The sequence below is a fragment of the Wyeomyia smithii genome, chromosome 1 (genome assembly GCF_029784165.1).
Source record: "Wyeomyia smithii strain HCP4-BCI-WySm-NY-G18 chromosome 1, ASM2978416v1, whole genome shotgun sequence".
Lineage (NCBI taxonomy): Eukaryota > Metazoa > Arthropoda > Insecta > Diptera > Culicidae > Wyeomyia > Wyeomyia smithii.
The window spans coordinates 23,710,998-23,729,581 of record NC_073694.1 but is presented as its reverse complement, the minus strand read 5'-3'; the positions used below and the strand labels follow the sequence as shown (position 1 = coordinate 23,729,581).

Sequence of the window (18,584 nt, the reverse complement as noted above, 5' to 3'; positions counted from 1 at the left end):
CACCGTTGTTGTAGCCTAACCTGAAGTCTTTTATTTCTGTTGATTTGGGATGCCGAAAGAAAAGCCAAAAAATCATTCTAGCCCTAGCTCCAGTCGACAACGGGAGTTGGGTGTGAAAAATATTTCAATTGTTGAATTCCTACCGGGGCAGATGCTACTGACAGAGAATTCTCATAACCAAAAAAAAAAAAAAAAAACAAGGGTGAAAAGAAAGAAAAGCAGAACTGACACTATTTTACTTTCACTCCAGGCGAATGAATGAGCAGAAAAGTAATTTTAAAAATATCTTCCTATCACTGTCTGTACAGTAGGGGAATTTTTCACCCCTCTTCTGTGTGGAAATGTGTCAAATAAAAGTTCCAAAACCGGGTGGTTCAGGTGAAATTTTTGTTTTCCTACTCACCAGCTAGGAACAAATCCTGCAGGGCTTGAACCGATTGGCACAGCAGAGCCCAACCTTCCGGTTGGCTAATCCGCTTGAGGGCCACCACATCGGACAGGTTGACATAGTTGAGACAATAGCCACCGGCACCGAACGGTCTGCCGCCAGTGCTGCCAGTTGCTGTTGCTGTTGACGACCGATCGTCGACGCTTATTTGTTTAGGTTGCTGCTGCTGCTGTTGATAATGATGATGATGGTAGTGAAGATGCTGCTGCTGCTGCTGTTGTTGTTGTTGTTGTTGAAGATGGTTGTGGTAAAGATGATGCTTACTACTACTACTACTAGTGCTACACTGACGATTGCTATTGTTACCACTACTACTACTATTACTAGCACAGCCTGCTTGATTTTGTTGTGGTTGATGTTGCTGTTGTTGTTGTTGTTGTTGCTGTTGCTGATAGTGCTGGTAGGTTCCGACAGTACCGACAATCGCTGTAGCTGCCGTAGCCGTCGAGGACGCGGTCGACGTTCCGGACCGGGTACTTCGAAGAGAATCCCGTTCGTCACCGCTGGCACTTCCTGTGTTTTGGTTGTTGTTGTTGTTGTTATTGTTGATTTGTGGATGTTGCTGCTGTTGCTGTTGCTGTCGCTGTTGAAGCCTTCGTTGCTGCTGCTGGACCCGACTGCTGGCCAGCTCCAGGAATTCGCTCCGCAGAGCTTCGATCTGTCTGGCCTGCAGGTCGTGCCGGCTGTCGTTGGTTTTGATGGTAGCGTTACTGGTGCTGTTGCTGTTGCTGGTGGTGTTGGTGTTGGTGGTAGTGGTGGTGGCGGTGGTTGTAGTCGCATTATTATTGTCGCCGTTCGGAATACTGCTAACGTTGTTATACTTATACTGAAGATAAGGCCCCCGCGGTAAAGTGTTATTCGTATAGGCACCGTAGGTGGGTCTTGACCCGGCCTTTTGTTGCTGCTGCTGTTGTTGATTCGGGTGGCCACTCTGGTAGACGATTGGCCTTGGCTCCGTTTGATTTTGGCTCAGTGCAATGGGAGGAGAGACCCGTTGGAGCATCGGATTGGAATTGGTTCCGGCTTTGGCCACCAGCTGGAAGTGCTGCTGCTGAAGAGAACGCTGCGGCTGGTGTTGTTGTTGTTGCTGTTGTTGGTGCCATTGATGATGAAAACGGCCACCGGATGATGATGGATGCGGCAATGTGGCAGCATGGTGCGTTCCACCAGACGCTGATGTATGTGATGATGATGATGTTGGTACCGATGCTGGCGGTGGTGGTGGTGGTGGCGGTACAGACGGCGGCGGTGACGATGATGATGACGACGACGGCAGCGAGGACGAGGACGTGTGATACATTCTGAAATGAAAAGGAACGTACGAACAAATTAATGCCGGTATGGTTGCCATTAATCATCATCAACTGCGACGATGGTGGATAACGCCCTCAAGAAGTGAGGTTAGCTTTTGTGCGAAAGCAGGCCGAATTTTGACCCGCTCGGAACAAACAATACGAGTGAGTGGAGACCGTTTGTCTCCCAGGAAGGGCCGTGATAATTATCGGGATTGATTGTCTCCCCGATAGTGTTTGGGTGTTTGTGTGTGGGCGCGCAAAACAGACCGACTGTGGTTCTGTTGTGGAAAGTAATTGAAATTGAAGACCATTGAAGCTTCAGGATTAATTGATTGATTACTTTATGGCAGACAGAGAATGCCATCATCATCGTGTATGAGAATAATTAAGTGCTGTCACTAAGCAGAACATGCATTGAAGCATCTACTGTTATTTTGTTGTGAATTCATATATAATTTTTTTTAAAAGTTTCTAAAATGTCCCGAAAAAGTATCTTTGATGTTTGTTTGAAATGTCCCAAAACAGTTGCAATGTTTTTTAAACATGTTATGCGAGAAAAAGGTCCGCAAAGTTGCCATTATATCTCATAAGTTATTATTTTCAAAATTCCTGAATGGAGTCTGAAAATAAAAAGGGTTTGATAGTGTCGTACAAATACATCAGAGCTGGTTTCAAGTCGCATGTTTAAAAATGTTACAGTGAAGTTACGAACAAATTTTAATAATGTCTCCTAATATGACAAAAGCTTCTCTGAAAAGTTCATTAAATTATACAAATGTATCATATTATTGTTTAAAGAGAGGCTTTTTCAGTCTCAACGGTGGATCAAAACGCTACTATGTCTTATGTCCGACGTTTCAGCCTGTGGAATTGGCCTTCCTCAGGTCGGACATTATTATTGAGATACATTATTATACATTATACATTATTAAGACTGAAAACGCCGTATTTCTCTTGGAAATTCATGTTACAGTCGTCCTTGAATTTTACAAAAAGATCTTAGACACAAATCCAAAACGTTTCAATAATGTTACAAACATGTTTCCAAAGCATATTCAGAATGTCTCAATGATAAATACAAAAAAAACTTGAAATTCGCTCAAGAATTTCGTCCAAATGTTCGAAAATGTATCCTACTATCGAAAGAATGTTATAAAATTTCAAAAATGCAATTGAAATACTTTCATTTTGTTACAAACATATTTCGAGAATGACAAAAAGAAGCCTCTATTGCTTTTATAATATTTTTCATTTTCTGTCGATGCATTGTCTCTAGAAAATCGAAGAAAAATTGAAAACCTCTTTTAAAATGTCTTAAAAATGTTTCAGAAGAGAATTTTAAAAGTAATCTTCAAAAAACACCCTCAATATTGTAAAAATAATCAACCAATGATTTTAGAATTCACACTTTCCGCCATAAGTTTGGAATTGCTCCACTCAATACGCAGTATCTGGCAGTATCTCGTAATTTATAGCATCAGCTGAATTGGACAAATATCTCGTGTTTCCGACGACCTGAAAACTTCCGATCTTCAACCAACCTGTTCAGAAGGTTATGGACTTCGGTTAGGTGAGGAGTTCCACCAGTACGTGGTGCTAATGAGTACGAAATTCCTGGAATTTAGACCTTAACTTATCTCACGATTCTGACCTCCTAGAAAATTACGGTCTTCAGTAAACTTGTTCAAAAAGTCATAGGCTTCTTAATGGTGGACATTTAGGAACGGAAATCCAGCGTTACATTACGCAAGTGTGCATGCAATTCTTCAAACTCTGATACTTTTTTATTCCGTGATTCTTACAACCAAAAAGTAATTCTAACAACCTAAAAGGGACAAGTTGTTGTAACGCCATTGCAGGAAAAGCTCGAAAAACTTATGTAGTGTATGTCAGCAAAGCAGTAATTGAAGCAAATGATACCCTTCAAGGAATCGACGATACATTAAATGAAAAAAGAAATAAAAACCTGCATAATTTCTTATGAGAAAATTTATTGGTTGATCCGCTGAATACTGTTTTTTTTCTAAGTAATGCGATTTTCTATGTACTCTATGAGCACTATGTAGCAACTTTTGCAAAGCACTCACTGCTCTAGCAGCGGGGACAATTTGTGGTGTCTCCGTCTCCTTGTACTTTGATTCTCCTTTATCCCTCTACATCAATTCACTCGTAGCACAGCAAATCTCAAATGCGATAAAGCCGTACGCAGACAGGTCAAAACAAAGAAAAAAAATTTCAGAGCGCCTCTCAGTGACGAACCGATGGATACCGCACGTAACTTTTTAAGCTCTTGTACCGAGCTTGTGCTTGCTACGAATGTCAATTGGTCGGCGTGCGACCAGACCGAATCAAGCGCCACTTTTTTGAAAATTGAGTTTTTAAGACTAGTGGATCTTAATATTGATAATCTATCTTTCATGAAAAAACGAAATCATTTGAACAGTTTATAATGGTATTATAAAGAAATTTCTCTGCAGCAGCTTGCAGGAAGTACACAGGGTGAATAAACTTTGATCGCCGATTACTCGAAATAATGTTTTTGGCGCTTGGTTCGGCCTGGTCGCACGCCGACCAATTGATAAGATAATACACTCGTTGTGTTGGGTGCCTGTAATTTGGCGAAGTCACTGAGCGGCTCGGAGCGGTGATTCTACCAAGTCGGGTATGTAGTCTTATTTCTAATCAAACTGTTCATAAACCAAAAGTCCTTCTGTTTAACTATACTGAAGACCACAACTTTCTAAGCCGTTAATTTCACGAGATAAAGTATAAAGTACTTTTATGATTATAAAATGCTCCATTAATTGTAAGGGCTATTCGGCATGTTTAGGCGCTCATAAATACGCGATTCCTCTCCTTGTTAGTTGAACATCGAACATATTTTGTTAATTTTTAAACTTGGGAGAAGCCTGAGTATGCATACTATTAAAGACTGATACACGCAGCCTTTAGGACTACGGATACCAAAACAATCGGTCAAATCGGTCAAAGCCGAATCGAAAAAAAAAGATCGCAATGACGGTTGGTGGATATTGGTGAATGTTCTAACGTCGCCCAGTGCGTGCGTAAGCAATCACGCTATGCAGCTGGAACGTGTAAAATTATAATTTGGTTAGCGCATATAGTCATGCACTTGAGGTTATTGCCGGAGTAAGATTTGATGAGAATTGCGTCTATGGAAATTGATACTTGTGACAGCAGTTAGCAGAAAATGCTGAAATCTTGATGAACTACGTTGTGGCAGAATTTTGAACTAAGCTGTTGGCAGACCAGAAGCCCTTATTGGCCTCCTGAACAACTTTCATGAAGACCGCCACTTTCTAAGTAGCTAGATTCGCAAGGTAAATGTTGTTCAAAATACTCGTTCATAAATGTACTTAAGCGACGCGTGGTGGCGGAATTTCGTAAAAAAAACTGCGCGCTAAATAAAAGACCTAAACACTCTAAACAACTTTGCTGAAGACGGCAGCTTCTTAAATGATCGGATTAACGAGAAAAATTGAGTTCAAATTATTCGAAACTATACGTACACTGTTAGTCGACCACAAATTTTTGACCTCTTGAACAAGTTTGCTAAAGACCACAACTTTTACAAGTAAGTCAACTTTGGGTGACGCTAAATTTTTACGGGATGCTGTAATAGTCACATTGGATGTTGCAATATCCAGTGAAGCGAGTCCAAACTTCTGGTGGATAGTGTTTACTATAGATTTGGATGTGCAGTTTCAAATTGTTAAGATGGCTTCTTGAATTGTTCTCCAGTTAAGCTTTCGGAAGTATTCTCACTAATTTAAAATAGTATTTTGCAGTTGTTGCTGAAAGCCTTTTCTCAGTTAAATTATATAGTTTCGACAATTTGAGATAAGGACTACGGTTTGCAAGCGTCCTGATGTTTATCAATGGTTACACAGTGCAACATTTTTTTGCCTGGGCTTCCATGTATGATTTTTTAATGTATTTTAAAGCAAAAACAAATTCCACCGAGTTCGAACACATTTCACCTTAAGGGGCAACAGTGACGACGATTTTTCGACGCCATTTTGTTTTAAAGCCAAATATCAAAATTCTAAGAGATTGTCCACATATTAGCATTTTCTTACCCATCTTAAAAAAAAACAGATCTCAAATCGGATAAAAACTGAACGAAAATTTCCGATTTCTCAAAAATTCAAAATAGCGCCACTGTTGCCCCTTAAGGTGAAATGTGTTCAAACTCGGGGGAATTTGTTTTTGCGTGAAAATACATGAAAAAGTCAATTTTTGAGGCACTGTGTTATAATCGAATATTTAACTTAGCGTCTCCACCGATTCAACAGTAAATGGAGGCGCACTGTTAACGTTGGCGTTGGGGTGGGTGGGAGCTTTTGACGCAATTTTGAAATGGTTACAGGCACCAAAATTCACAGAAAAGGTTAAATAGCTATAATCTTTCATTTTTCCCAGTTTAAGCTTTAGGACCGCACCTGTAGTTTTCTTCATGCGATTTAGTAAAATTACTCTAAAACGGTTATTTTGAAAGATAGAAAAAAAATTTCTTCTTCAAAGTTGCGCAAAATTAACGAGACTACAATATTGTAAAACATCGTTCAACTCTATCTGCAAAAATAAGGAAGTAAGATGCTGAATTTCAGCGAACATTTGGTCACCCTAATTCGTGATTACAGAAAAATGTGCGTTTCATCATACTGCACAGTTTTGTGGAAAAATGTGTTCTTTAAAATTTTACTAATCGAGCTCCAAATCCAAATTTCCCACTGTGCAATGGTTGCTAGGCGTCTCCATTTATTCAACAGTAAAAGGGGGCACACGGTTAACGTTCGTGTTGAAGTAGGTGGAAACTTTTGTCGCGCTTTTGAAATAGCAAAGAGCACCGAAATTCACAGGTGTAGTTTAATAGCTATAAACTTTCATTTTCCCAGTCTGAGCTGTAGGATCGCATTTTTTATTTTTCATCAACCAGTGTTATAAATTCTGATATTCGATTTTTTATTGATTAGACGATTTTGAAACGATTTTCTTTCTTTCATTTCTTTCTGGAATTTTCCGATAGGTTCGATTGATGTACCAAGCTGAGACAACATGATAAAAAAAACACTTTAGCACGTTAGTGACTTTATTGTGGCGTCATATACTTTTAGCTTTGTGAAAATGTGTAATTTTGTGTCAGACAATCGTCACTAGCGGGAAGTGTAAGTTTTCATATTTCATTCAAAGAAAATGGCGACTGAAGCGCATCGTGAGTACCTAAGTAAATTTCACAGTAATGCTGCTCTGAATGAAACAACGTGTACTGTTATTGGTTCCGTTGCTTTGAAGACGGTAATGCTGAATCGGAAGCTCAATGAGGGTCCATGTTAAACGCAGCAACAGCTTGCTTCGGTAATAGGAGTTATCCTTTTCCATTTCCAAGCGATTGTATGCTTTTGGAATGATCAGTAACTAAAGAACCTGGGTCTCTTATAACCCAAAGCCAAGGGATGTTAAGCTTCGTTTTTACACCTGTAAACAACGTCAAGAAAGGCAAGTCTTTCTTCATCAGAAGGGAGATGAAAAATGAATTCATTACAGTAACCCAAATAAAGAAAGCCATGAAAACAACCTGATCATGGTCAAGGTTATGCTGTGTATTTGGTGGAGCCAGGTCGGTGTTATTTATTGTAAGCTGTTGAAACCGAACGAAACCATCACTGGGGAACGGTACTGACTTGAACTGGTGCGGTTAAGCCGAGTATTGTGCAAAAAACGGCCATAATACGAGCAAAGGTACGAAAAAGTGATTCTATTGTATGACAACGCTCGGCTTCATATTACCAAATTCGTTAAAATCTACATATAAACGCTAAATACTCCTCTGATATTGCGTCGTTCGATTATTACTTGTTCTGTTCGATTGCACATGGCCTGACTGATCAGCAGTTCTGCTCCATATGAGAGCGTCAACAAAATGGCTTGATTCGTGTTATAGCGTAACAGTATTCAATCACTGCACTGAAAGATGAGACAAAGTTGTAGCTAGCGATAGGCAATACTGATTTACAGCTAGTTACTTTTCAAAATATAGTGGCATTTCTATTAGAACAAATTAGTGAGAACCTAGAAGCGCACACAATAATGAAAAACTTACTTCCAGGGATTAAAAAAAATTCCAGCAGAAAATGTCAATTTGAGCTCATTACGGTGAAAAACGTTTCTAAAGGTTGGAAAAAAACAAAATTTTGTTCTACGAAAAACACTTAGATAAGCCATAAAAAGATATCCCAAATTGAGCTACGACTAGTTAACATCTAGAGACTATAAAAAAAAGTTGAAGGAGGTATTCAAGACACGAACGAATGGTTAACGACTACTAAAGTTATTATTCATCAAACTGTTCAGTTATATAGGGTGATTGGTTTCTTGTTGGAAATATGTCAGGGGCTGATAGAGGGCCACATTTGATGAGCAAAACTCTTCTACGCATATGCCCTAACGTCAATCTACTCAGAGATATTCAACTTTTATGTTTCTTGAATATTCCTTATTTAAGTGGCTCTCACTTCATATGTATGCCACTTAAAATAATTCTGTTGGTTTCATTTGAAAGCTGAGAAAATTTCCTACTAAATGCATCTTTCGCATGTCTTAATAAATTTAAAAAAAAATAACATTTTGGAGGCAAGAATATTCAAAATTAGTGTTTTTCAAACGTATTTTGATGTTTTCTCACAAAAAAAAAACGTAGTGACGAAAATTGTTTGTTCCTTGACACCAACTCTCTATCTGCTGTAGTTTCCAAGAAATTTCAATTTTAATGCAATATATTTGATGGATTGAGTTTTGTGTTGTGGCAGATTCTTCACCAAACATAAAACATTAAAATTGAAATTTCTAGAAAACAAATGAAACCAATTGAAATGCCCTAGGTGGCATACATTTGCAGTTAGAGCAAGGAAGAATATTCAATATTTAAGGAAGGAGGTTTATAATTCAACATTTTCGAACTGCTATCCCCCAGTCGCACCTGCAAGATGCAACACGCAATAGCGTGATATACTGTTACGCAGTTGAGAGTGAGCACGCACTTTTGTTATATGTTTCTATTCGACACGAGTGAAATTTGATTATCTTCCTTCCAAGCTGCAACACGATACAACGTGATGTTTTTTGACGTGGCTGAGTGCTCCATCGGTCCAGTTGCTAACACGAAATGAGAATTTCGTTTCGTACATTCGTATTTCATAAAACTTCTTACAACATGGGTCCCACAATTGAATTGAAATTACCTATGCATTTAGAGTTCAGAAATTAAATATTATGTTAAAATATGAAAAACTTTCTAACGGTAAAAAGAGGCAAAAAAGTTCCAAATTATGCTAAAAATGGGAAAAGCGCGTGTAGAGATCAGAAAAGCCATATTTTTCCCAAATTGATCTGAGGATTGCAGAAAATAGTTTCTTAGGATAAAAATAGCCATAAAATGAAGATCCTCAATTGAACTCCATTCAATGGACAACATTCTGAAAGTCAAAAAGTTCAAAAAAATCTATTTAGCGAGAAAATACGAAAAATTAGTTGACAGGCAAGGATAGTCATAGAAAATCATACTGTATTGAGCATGAAATAGCGAATAAAGACCAAGAAATAATCCAAATTTGAACTTAGATAGACGAAAACAGCTTCCTGTTGTAAGATTTCTGTTAGATGTTTCATTCAGTATTCCTAAAGTTGTATTTTTTGCGCTACATTTGCAGTATTTTTAGTGTTTCTTTTAGTTTTTTTGTTGTATTCTTTACTGTTTATTTTCCTGCTCTATTTTTTTATGGTTATACATTTTTTTTTACTGTATTCTTTCTATTGAATAAAGTATTTTTGATGTTTTATTTTTCTACTGTTCTTTTGATAATTATTTCGATAAATGATTTTTTATTTTGACAAATCAACGACGCAAACGTACTCTATTCTCCATAGTTCCGAGAGTTGTGCCGATGTTTACTGAACATCATTCTGACGTTAATTTCAAACTATTTCTATTTTATTATAGCACTGTTTCGACCTCCTCTATGACTGAATTTCGATAACGTATATATTGTTGAGATTCCCAACTTCCCCTCAACAATATTTTTATATTGTTTCAATTATATTCAATGTGTTATTCAATATTTTGATATTATTCTCAAATTATTCTACAACATTTTTACAACTTTTTACATTACTCGAATATTTATTTAAAAACTTTCGATAAAATTGTGAAAATATTTTGACAAAATCCGGATGATATTTTGCGAATATTTTGATAGTGATGAATTTGTAATAAAGTTTTAACCATTGATCAATAACATTGAAGTTTAAAAGAGAACTCTTTTGTTTGTTGCCTAGTTAATAGATGCCATGTGGATCGCGTTGTTTCCCAGGGGAAACGAGGTGTCTAATATCAACCATTTGTACCGACAAAGGAATGTTGGGAAAATAAACTATGTCAGATTATGCAACGGAAGGTTGCAAAGACTCAATGGACTGTAAACAGGCAAGGCAAATAGTTGTAAGGGTCCTTTTTCGGTAATTTTTTTTTTCGAGATTTTTTCTCAAGTTATGAGAGTTTTTGGCTGAAAAAGCCTTCCTGTGCCAATAAACAATGCGGAATACAATTTTAAATGGCATTTGCTTGTTTTTGGGGATTTTATGTCACAACCCAAAAGCAAGAGATTTTTGCCTATTTTTCGCTACTAATACAGACAACTACCTTCTTCTTCCTCGCCTATATATACCTCATGGACATAAATTACCTATCTGTCTGCGGGGATAAAATGTAGCAACAAAATCTGGGAGAAGGCCTGTGCTCCTTGCCCGAGTTTAGGAGATATAAGTCATCTATATTTTGACATCATTTAATATAATATATTTTTTAAATGTTTGGATAAACTTCTGCATTTCTTGACAACTTTTTTTTGTTATTATTTAATTACTTCTTTATGTTTACAATTATGCAAAATCATTTCGACATTATTTAGACATAACTTGGGTTCTTCAATTGACATCCTGTTCTGCCATTTTTTGCTTCTCATTATTTTGGCATTATTTCCCGTCATTTAAATATTATTTCATCATTTTTTTTAAATTGCTACACTGTTTCAACATTTTTGAAAAATTTAGTTTTCGATCAAATGACGATCAGTTAAGTTTCGGATTAAAGTTTCCGAGTTTTTTCGATTCCTATACTTTTCTGATTTTCAACTCTTCGGTTTCTGTTTTGTGAATTAAAAATATTGCTCTCTTACTTTATCTAATTTTTTTTAATAAATCATTAATAATTTGTTTAGTACTCGATTCATTTAGTTTTTTCCCAATTTCCCCCCAATTTCTACCCAGAATTATTTGCAGGTTTACTCCGTACAGATAGAAAAATTAGTAGGGATAGATTGTAAAAAGTTTTTAAACCGGTTGAATTTATAAAATCTTCTATCAAGAAACAAGAGCTGAACTCTGTTCTATTTTTTCGCTGTGTAGTAACTTTCTAGAGTTTTTTTTCATAGTTTTTTTCGTCTTTTTTATGATTTCTAGTTAACCTTCGAGTCATGTACGATGGCTCTGGTGATATTTTTTTACATGTTTTTGGTTAACATTGTGCCGACTATTCGGTTCAATCCTTATTGGTTATTAAATTATATTTTTATTTTTTCTATAACAATATAGGATTTTTTTATGCTTGTTGTTCTGTAAGAAAAAATCATCAGTCACAGTCACAGATATGATTTCACTTCAGCTCGCATTTAAACACATTTCTCACTGAATTCTTAAAGGAACAAAAGAATGTAGGAAACCATTTCTCCGGCTGCAAGAGCTAGAACATTAATTTATTTCGAGATAATATCGGGTTTTGTCGCATTTTTTTAGCACTTTCTGGGAAACGAACATCACAAAAATATCGATTTTTATGTAACTTCAATGTAGAGGCATGCACTGCATAACGCTTTCTACAAAAAGAATCCCCAAACTGGGAAGCCAAATTCCACTAAATTGAGACATTATCCGATCGGGGAAAGAATGTAAAAGCCCACAGGACTAGCGGCAGAAAGTCGCTTCCATGGAGAGCAAAACGTCCTCAAACTAATAACAAAAGCCTCGAACATAACCTTCTTGGCTACGATGGAAACTCCTTCCGGGTCCAACATCATCACGGCTTCCATTCCGTGGCAGTCCGCCGCATTCTTCCTAGCTAATGTAATAAAATGCAATTTAATTAATATTTCTATTCTAGTCCGAAGTTTGCTGGCTATTCTCGCTTTTGCGGTTCGCTGCACTTCGGATGCAACCGACCGATCCGAGGATGGGCAGAAGCCATTCCAGTGCGGATTTCCTGGCTCGGCTGCATCCTCGGATATAAAGGAAAAGCAAGAGGGAAAACCCCCGACCGATCGAACGGGACCAAGTTTGCCCGTAAATTTCCTCCCCTGGGACCAACTACACAGTTTCTGTTGTTGTTGTTATTGTTGACTTGCTCTACCGAGGTGCCGGAAAGCTGTTAGTAAATTATATTACTTCTTGCCAAAGATGGCGGCGGAACAGTGGATGATGACGACAATGCAGAAGCCAAACACCGAGCAATAGGCAAACGGTTCAGTTCTCGCTTCCTTCCTTCCGTCCGGTCCGTCCAGCAGTAAGCGTCGAGCGCCAAGCTCGGGAATAGAATGAAATTATTGTCTGCACCTTTACCGGATTCCGTCATCTGTGAGCTGTGCACTTCCGCCTAGAAGCAGAAAAGGCGTCCGAAATAAATGCTCGCTTCTTACTCTGCGAGTCTAAATTGGATTAGTTTCGAAGCCATTATTGTAAATTTATTTCCTTTCCAATGGCTTTTAGGAGTGAAAATTGCCCCGAAAGATTAGTTTTCACCTAAAACGCAAAAGATGGGAGAGAAATTTTCAATCTGAAGTGGTGAAACAATTACCATCAGCATCCGACCGGGTTCGATTAGGCGGAAATCGTCTTTTTGCGTGATAAAACCCCTCGTTTCGAAGTGAGAACTCATTATCATTTAGCCACCCAAGGACGAAGCTCAGACTTACGTGAGTCGTGATAGCAGAAGACGGCAAGCAGCAGCTAATCTTGTGATGCATGCTGCAGAAAGCGACCTGGGCAATTATGAGTGGCGTTCAGCTCGCTCGGGAATTAATTCCGGATGTCAGGCTGAATTTCATTAGCGAACGTACAGGAAAGCGGGAAGTCACAGTCACTTTGAGCTGTGCTTTACGAGAAATTAAATCCGGATTGGAAAACTGTGCTCGTGCTCGGGTTTGCTTTTGAAAGTGTGTGTGTGTGTCATAAAACTGTTTGCAGATTATGTATTTCGGTGTCGGTGCAGTAATCAGTGGCACCGGGAGTGATCACAAATTGAAACTGCATCAATCAACGGCCGAATCCTTTCGGTTCCAATCGGCAACGGATTAGCTCGGTATCACGTTTCTGTCAGTCACCGCACCTTCCATGGAATGCCACAGCAACAGAAAAACCAATTTCGACTCGAATTGAAAACCGCGGTAGCAAAGGTAAAAATAGCTCTCATCAGTGAAAAATCCATTCCAAACCGGAAATACGCCCAATCGTCATCCCAGCAGCAGCACCCACGAACACGAACATGCCAAATGACATAAGCCCGATATGACGCGGAATTAAAAAACAACCTCTCTCTCTCTCTCTCTCCTGTTCAGAGTCCTGGTAAGGACCAGATTTCGAACCGGTTGGCTAGCTGATAAACACCACGACACAGGTTCGCAATTCATGCTTATGCTCAACCGACAGCAAATTGGATTTAATATTTTCACTTTCGCAGAAAATTATTCTTCCCAATTAGTTACCATGATTCCCGGCGGAGGAGAACTGATGTGTGGCTACATGGCGCGTTTCGAATTAATGGAAAACACAGAAAAATAAAATAAAAACGAAACCAGCCGTCGACCGGCGGAAGCAATGCAAAAACACGAAACTGCACAACTGTTCCTGTGTAATTAAAACCTGTAATCACAGCCCCAGGGGGTGCGTTGGCATAGTTTCCGTGCGGTTGGCTGCCCCTGTAAAAACAACAACAACAGACCGGCACACTTCTCGGAACTACGGAAGCTACGGAGAATGGAGCACGTTTGCGCCTTGGAAGTGACTCTAATTCTTTCGAATAAATGTTCATTTTGGTACATCGTTGATGATGATGATATTTAGCGTTGATTTGAAGCAATATTCGGATTTCCATGGATGATTTTTTTGTCCAACTCATTCAAAAAATGAAAATGTTACCCGGCGGATGCCAAAGGGGATTTCAGCATTACCAATAAAGCTATGGCGAGACTTTTGTTATCGGTTTGAGAACGTTTCGCTCTACCAAGCAGACCATTTCCTGGCTTCACATTTGTTACGAATAGATAATGTTTAATTCCAATGGTATTCGAACTTGTACAATAAAATTTAAATAAAACGAATATTTTGGAGGAGTCCGTTCCCCATAAATGGCATATAGAAAATCCGATGTTATCTCGAATTGGACTATGCCTGGCTTTTGAGGCTAGGGACACCAAAATTCATAGGAACGGTTGAATAGCTATAATCTTTCATTTTTTCCGGTTCAACCTTTTGGAGTGCACCTGTGTTGACCAGTGTTTTGATTTGGGGTATTTAAAAATTCCTTGGTATTACTCACAATAGTGACAAGTTTATTTGATTTAACATCATTTTGGATTGCCATTTACCGATGAAACGGGATGTTTCTAGTTCTCTTGTTTTTCTCCGCTCCGCACGCATTGTAAGCAAGCAAACAATAACGATCATACACACACGCTACCGGCACACTCACAGTTGTTGGCATTGGTCAAATGGCAAGAACTAACGCGAGGTGACAGATCCGGACAAAGTTACTAACATGTCCGGACACGTTCAGCAATGCTGTGCAGTGCTGCGGTCCGCCGGTTGGTCCGTCTACTGTAGGATTTTGCGATCGAATTAGTCGCCTGCTTACCCTTACTGCGCTTAAATCAGTTGCTGCTCTGCTGGCTGCGAGTCAAGCCAGTTTATAGTAAAAGTCAACCGTTCTATTGCTACAGTAATCAGTTGTACAATGGAGACTGAATTTCTGCAAGCTAGAGTAGTTATAAGTGACTACTGAAAGTTTAACTTTCGGTAGACGTGTCTTAGTGGACTAATGCGAGTAAAACAACAACAAATCGGTGATAAAGTCGAATCGTTTGTATACTTCAGCATCGGCTGTGCTAGAATGCCTTGTTTCAGCTCTAATTGGCTCAACATTTGTCAATAGTATAGTTATAAGTACCTATTTGAAAGTGGACCAATTCAGTGACGCTCTTAATAATTGAAATTTAATTCTAATAAATAATTGTCAAGATAAATGTAAAATTATGGCAAAAAATGTCTACAGTTGAAATGATATCAAAATAATATTAATTATCTACATATAAAAATAATTCATTAATGGAAATGTTAAAGTAAATATGAAACTGTTGCCAAATTGATTATTAACAGTGTTAACATAATATTGAAACGTCATTAAAATAATAGTTAACTCATACCAAATTATGTCAAAGGATTTTCTAGTGACAACATAACATCACATTGGGATCTGAAAAATGACGGACGAACGTCTTTTCTAGAGAAAATTCTTATACCATTACGACCGGACCTAGAATCAGATTTTGCCCCAACGTGATTATCATGATGCAAGCTTTTCTGGATCTGACCAAAAAAAATGATGAAAATATTTTTTTCGACACGTTCAGTTGTTGGCGTTCCTCCAACGAACGCGTTGCGGATTTGAGTCCCGTTTAAATTAGGGAATAAATTTCTAAGTCTTATTAACACCTTTCTGTGTTCATTCATTTTGCGCATACTCGAATAACTTCGTAGGATAGAGGAGGGTGATTTCGGCGTAATAATATTTTTGGCCCATTCTCAGCTGTTTTAGTTACATTTACCTTCACAAATAATTTATCACAAAAAAAATAAAGACTTTCACGAACACTCGACTGAGGGCACTCCGTCAGAATTCAAAGAAATTTTGTGGCTGCAACTTCCAACCAAAAAAGGTTTTTAAAACATTGAACTTGACAGCCTACACTGAAAAAAATCATTTTGAAAATCAAAAAGTGGTTTTTAATAGAGCGGCTGAATTTTTCTCAAAATAGAAAATAGGCAAACTCTTCTGAACAAACACTCTCAAAAATAGGTCGCTAAGAAGTCGTTTTAAAATGTTTTTGCAAGAAAAGCTTTTTTGACATAGAGCTACGTCTCTGTAAAAAATAAATCTGGAAAGGAAAAAACGGAAAAATATGTCTAATTTTAAATGCCAATGAGGCTAGTTTTCATTTTTCTAGTGGATGGCCACTTGGACGGTTCTAAATAGGTATCAGCGGTATTAAAAATAAAAAGTCAAGTAAAAACCTGTATTTGTGCGGTAGCTGCAGCATTAGCAGTAGGTGCAAATGACAGTGTGAGAACAGCTCTCCACTGTGTTGCCAGTATGCCTTAATCCCCACTGTCGGGATAGCACAGTGATCACTCGACATTATATCCGATTACTTTACGACTTTTACGAATTTCATTTTTTGTCTTAGGTCCACATTTTAAGTTAAGTAAAGTGGGCAATGTATGTAATTTCACGAGAATGCGAAAATGAACAAGGACAGCAGGTGTGACTTAGATTTGTGATTTTTTCTTATCCAGACGGGACTTAAACCCGCAATCTCCGATGACTCAAGCAAAGCATTTTGGCCAATTAAACTGAAGGTAATTTCCCCCCTCCACTATTGTGTCCCGCTCCTAGCACACCTCGATCAACCACACCAATTGTCTTGTCGGAAATATTTTTGTAAATGAGAGTTCTACGTCCACCTTTCGGAAGTGGCTTTGCATACACCTTTCTGTTATTTCTTCAAGAGTACCCGCTTTAGTTTTTTCAGAAGAATTTTAGTCAACAAAATTTTCTACCTAACAAAACTTATTATTATATGATACAATATAATCTAAGAACGGGGACAATCCGTACCAACCGATAAGTAATATAATATAATTCTTTGGGAGTGACAAAGCTAAGAAAGTACACTCCTTTGTTGACCAATTTTCTGGGATGGAACATAGGTATTTCCCCCTCATGTTCGGGTTTTGAAACCAAGGATATAGCGCCTTTACTCGCTTCAACTGTTACGGTTGGAACTGGAGTATTAACTCCAGTTCTAGCATATTAGCTCATTTTATCTTATGGTTATAGCGCCATTACTCGCTTTCTGAAAGGAATATGAATTAGGAAATGAATTTGAGTTCCATATAGTTTGTCTATATCTCCTGTTTCTTGAGCAAAATTAATGGCTCCCCTCTGACACTTCACGTGCACTGACATGAGTCAACCCTCGCTTGTGAACGATCACATAGAACGATCTCACCATTCAGGATTACGTTTTTGTCGACGTTCGGCCTTGCCGGACCCAAACTACCACTGAAATCGAAACCAAAAAAGTTTTTACCTTAAACGCCCGCCCGCCCGCACCTTGAACGACTCCGATCCAGAAATACTACCAACCGCTAGTGGGGCTCTGATGCTACCACGAATGCCTGTTTCTACTATTCGGCTGAAGGTTTGAAGGCCATTATGCCGGAGCGATCTGGGATGGCATTTTTTCTATTCCTGAATCACTTTAATGACAACACCTCAAGCACGTAGCAATAAAACACCATTGCACTACTGGTAATTTAGAAAATGTACCACAAGGAACATAATTTTCGAATTTTTCTAGTGGAATTAAAACCACGTCAAAAATTTATGTCTTTTCGCGCTCTTGGCTTGCTGCGATCCCCCCGATGTTCTACAATGTTGTTTACTGAAATAAAACATACAATTTTACTGATAAAATTTTATTTTTCTCATTTATACTTGTTTAGCTATTGAATTTTTTTATCAAAATAATGCACTAATTTTTTTTACACAAATAGAAGTCTTCAATTGAACGAATCGTTAAATGTAATTTCAAGTCATCGGCGTAAATGAGTTTGCAACCCGAACGCAATGTTGAAGCTACATCATTGAAAAATAGCGTAAACAAAAATGTACCTAAGTGGCTGCCTTGAGGAACTTCGGTTGGATTGCATAAAGGACAATAGTGCAAAAGTTAGCATCATAAAATCGCTCACCTAATTAGACAATTTCCGTGACGCTCTCGAATATCAAAATTATATTAAATATATACATGAAAAATTAAAAATAATGTAGTATAAATGTAAAAATGAAGTTAGGATAATGTTCGGAACATGACCTTCTGTTTATTTATACACAGACTTCGCAGCCGACTGGTTAGTGTACAGGACAATTGCGGGGCTAGCGCTACGATCCTACTGACACTAACAATCTCTCTCGAGCCGTGACTCGAACCCACGATGACTGGATTGTTGAGCCAGCGAGACCTTCTGGGAGATGTGTTGTAATAATACTAAAACGTCGTTAGAATTACAGTCGAATACCTTTATATCGATATCGCAAGGGACTGTCCTTATAGCGAAATGTCGCAATAATACGAAGAATGTTTGCATATGTAGAACAAAAGGTACCGTTGAGAATGTCGTTATAGATTCAGCAATGTCGTTATAGAGACAGCAATGTCGTTATTCGACTGTACTATTGTCGCAATAAAGAATGACAAGTATTAGTTTTTGTATGCCGTTATAGAGGAAGGACGTGATAGCGAAATGTCGCAATAAAACGAAGAATTTTAGTATAAAACAGAAGGGACTGTTGAGAAAGTCGCTATAGCGAGATTTGTCACTATGAAAAGTGTCATTATAGAGGAATTCGACTGTATGTGAAAACCAAATATTAT

General features: G+C 38.1%; 1 protein-coding gene across 3 annotated transcripts in view; it reads right to left on the bottom strand.

The window, feature by feature from the left end:
* LOC129717898 (uncharacterized) overlaps window positions 1-18,584 on the bottom strand; it is a 309,945-nt gene that overhangs the window by 107,735 nt on the left and 183,626 nt on the right. For all 3 annotated transcript variants that reach the window (XM_055668165.1, XM_055668166.1, XM_055668167.1), the window contains one exon: window positions 404-1,749. In XM_055668165.1, the coding sequence (XP_055524140.1) occupies window positions 404-1,749 (1,346 nt within the window). The remainder of the gene's footprint in view (window positions 1-403; window positions 1,750-18,584) is intronic.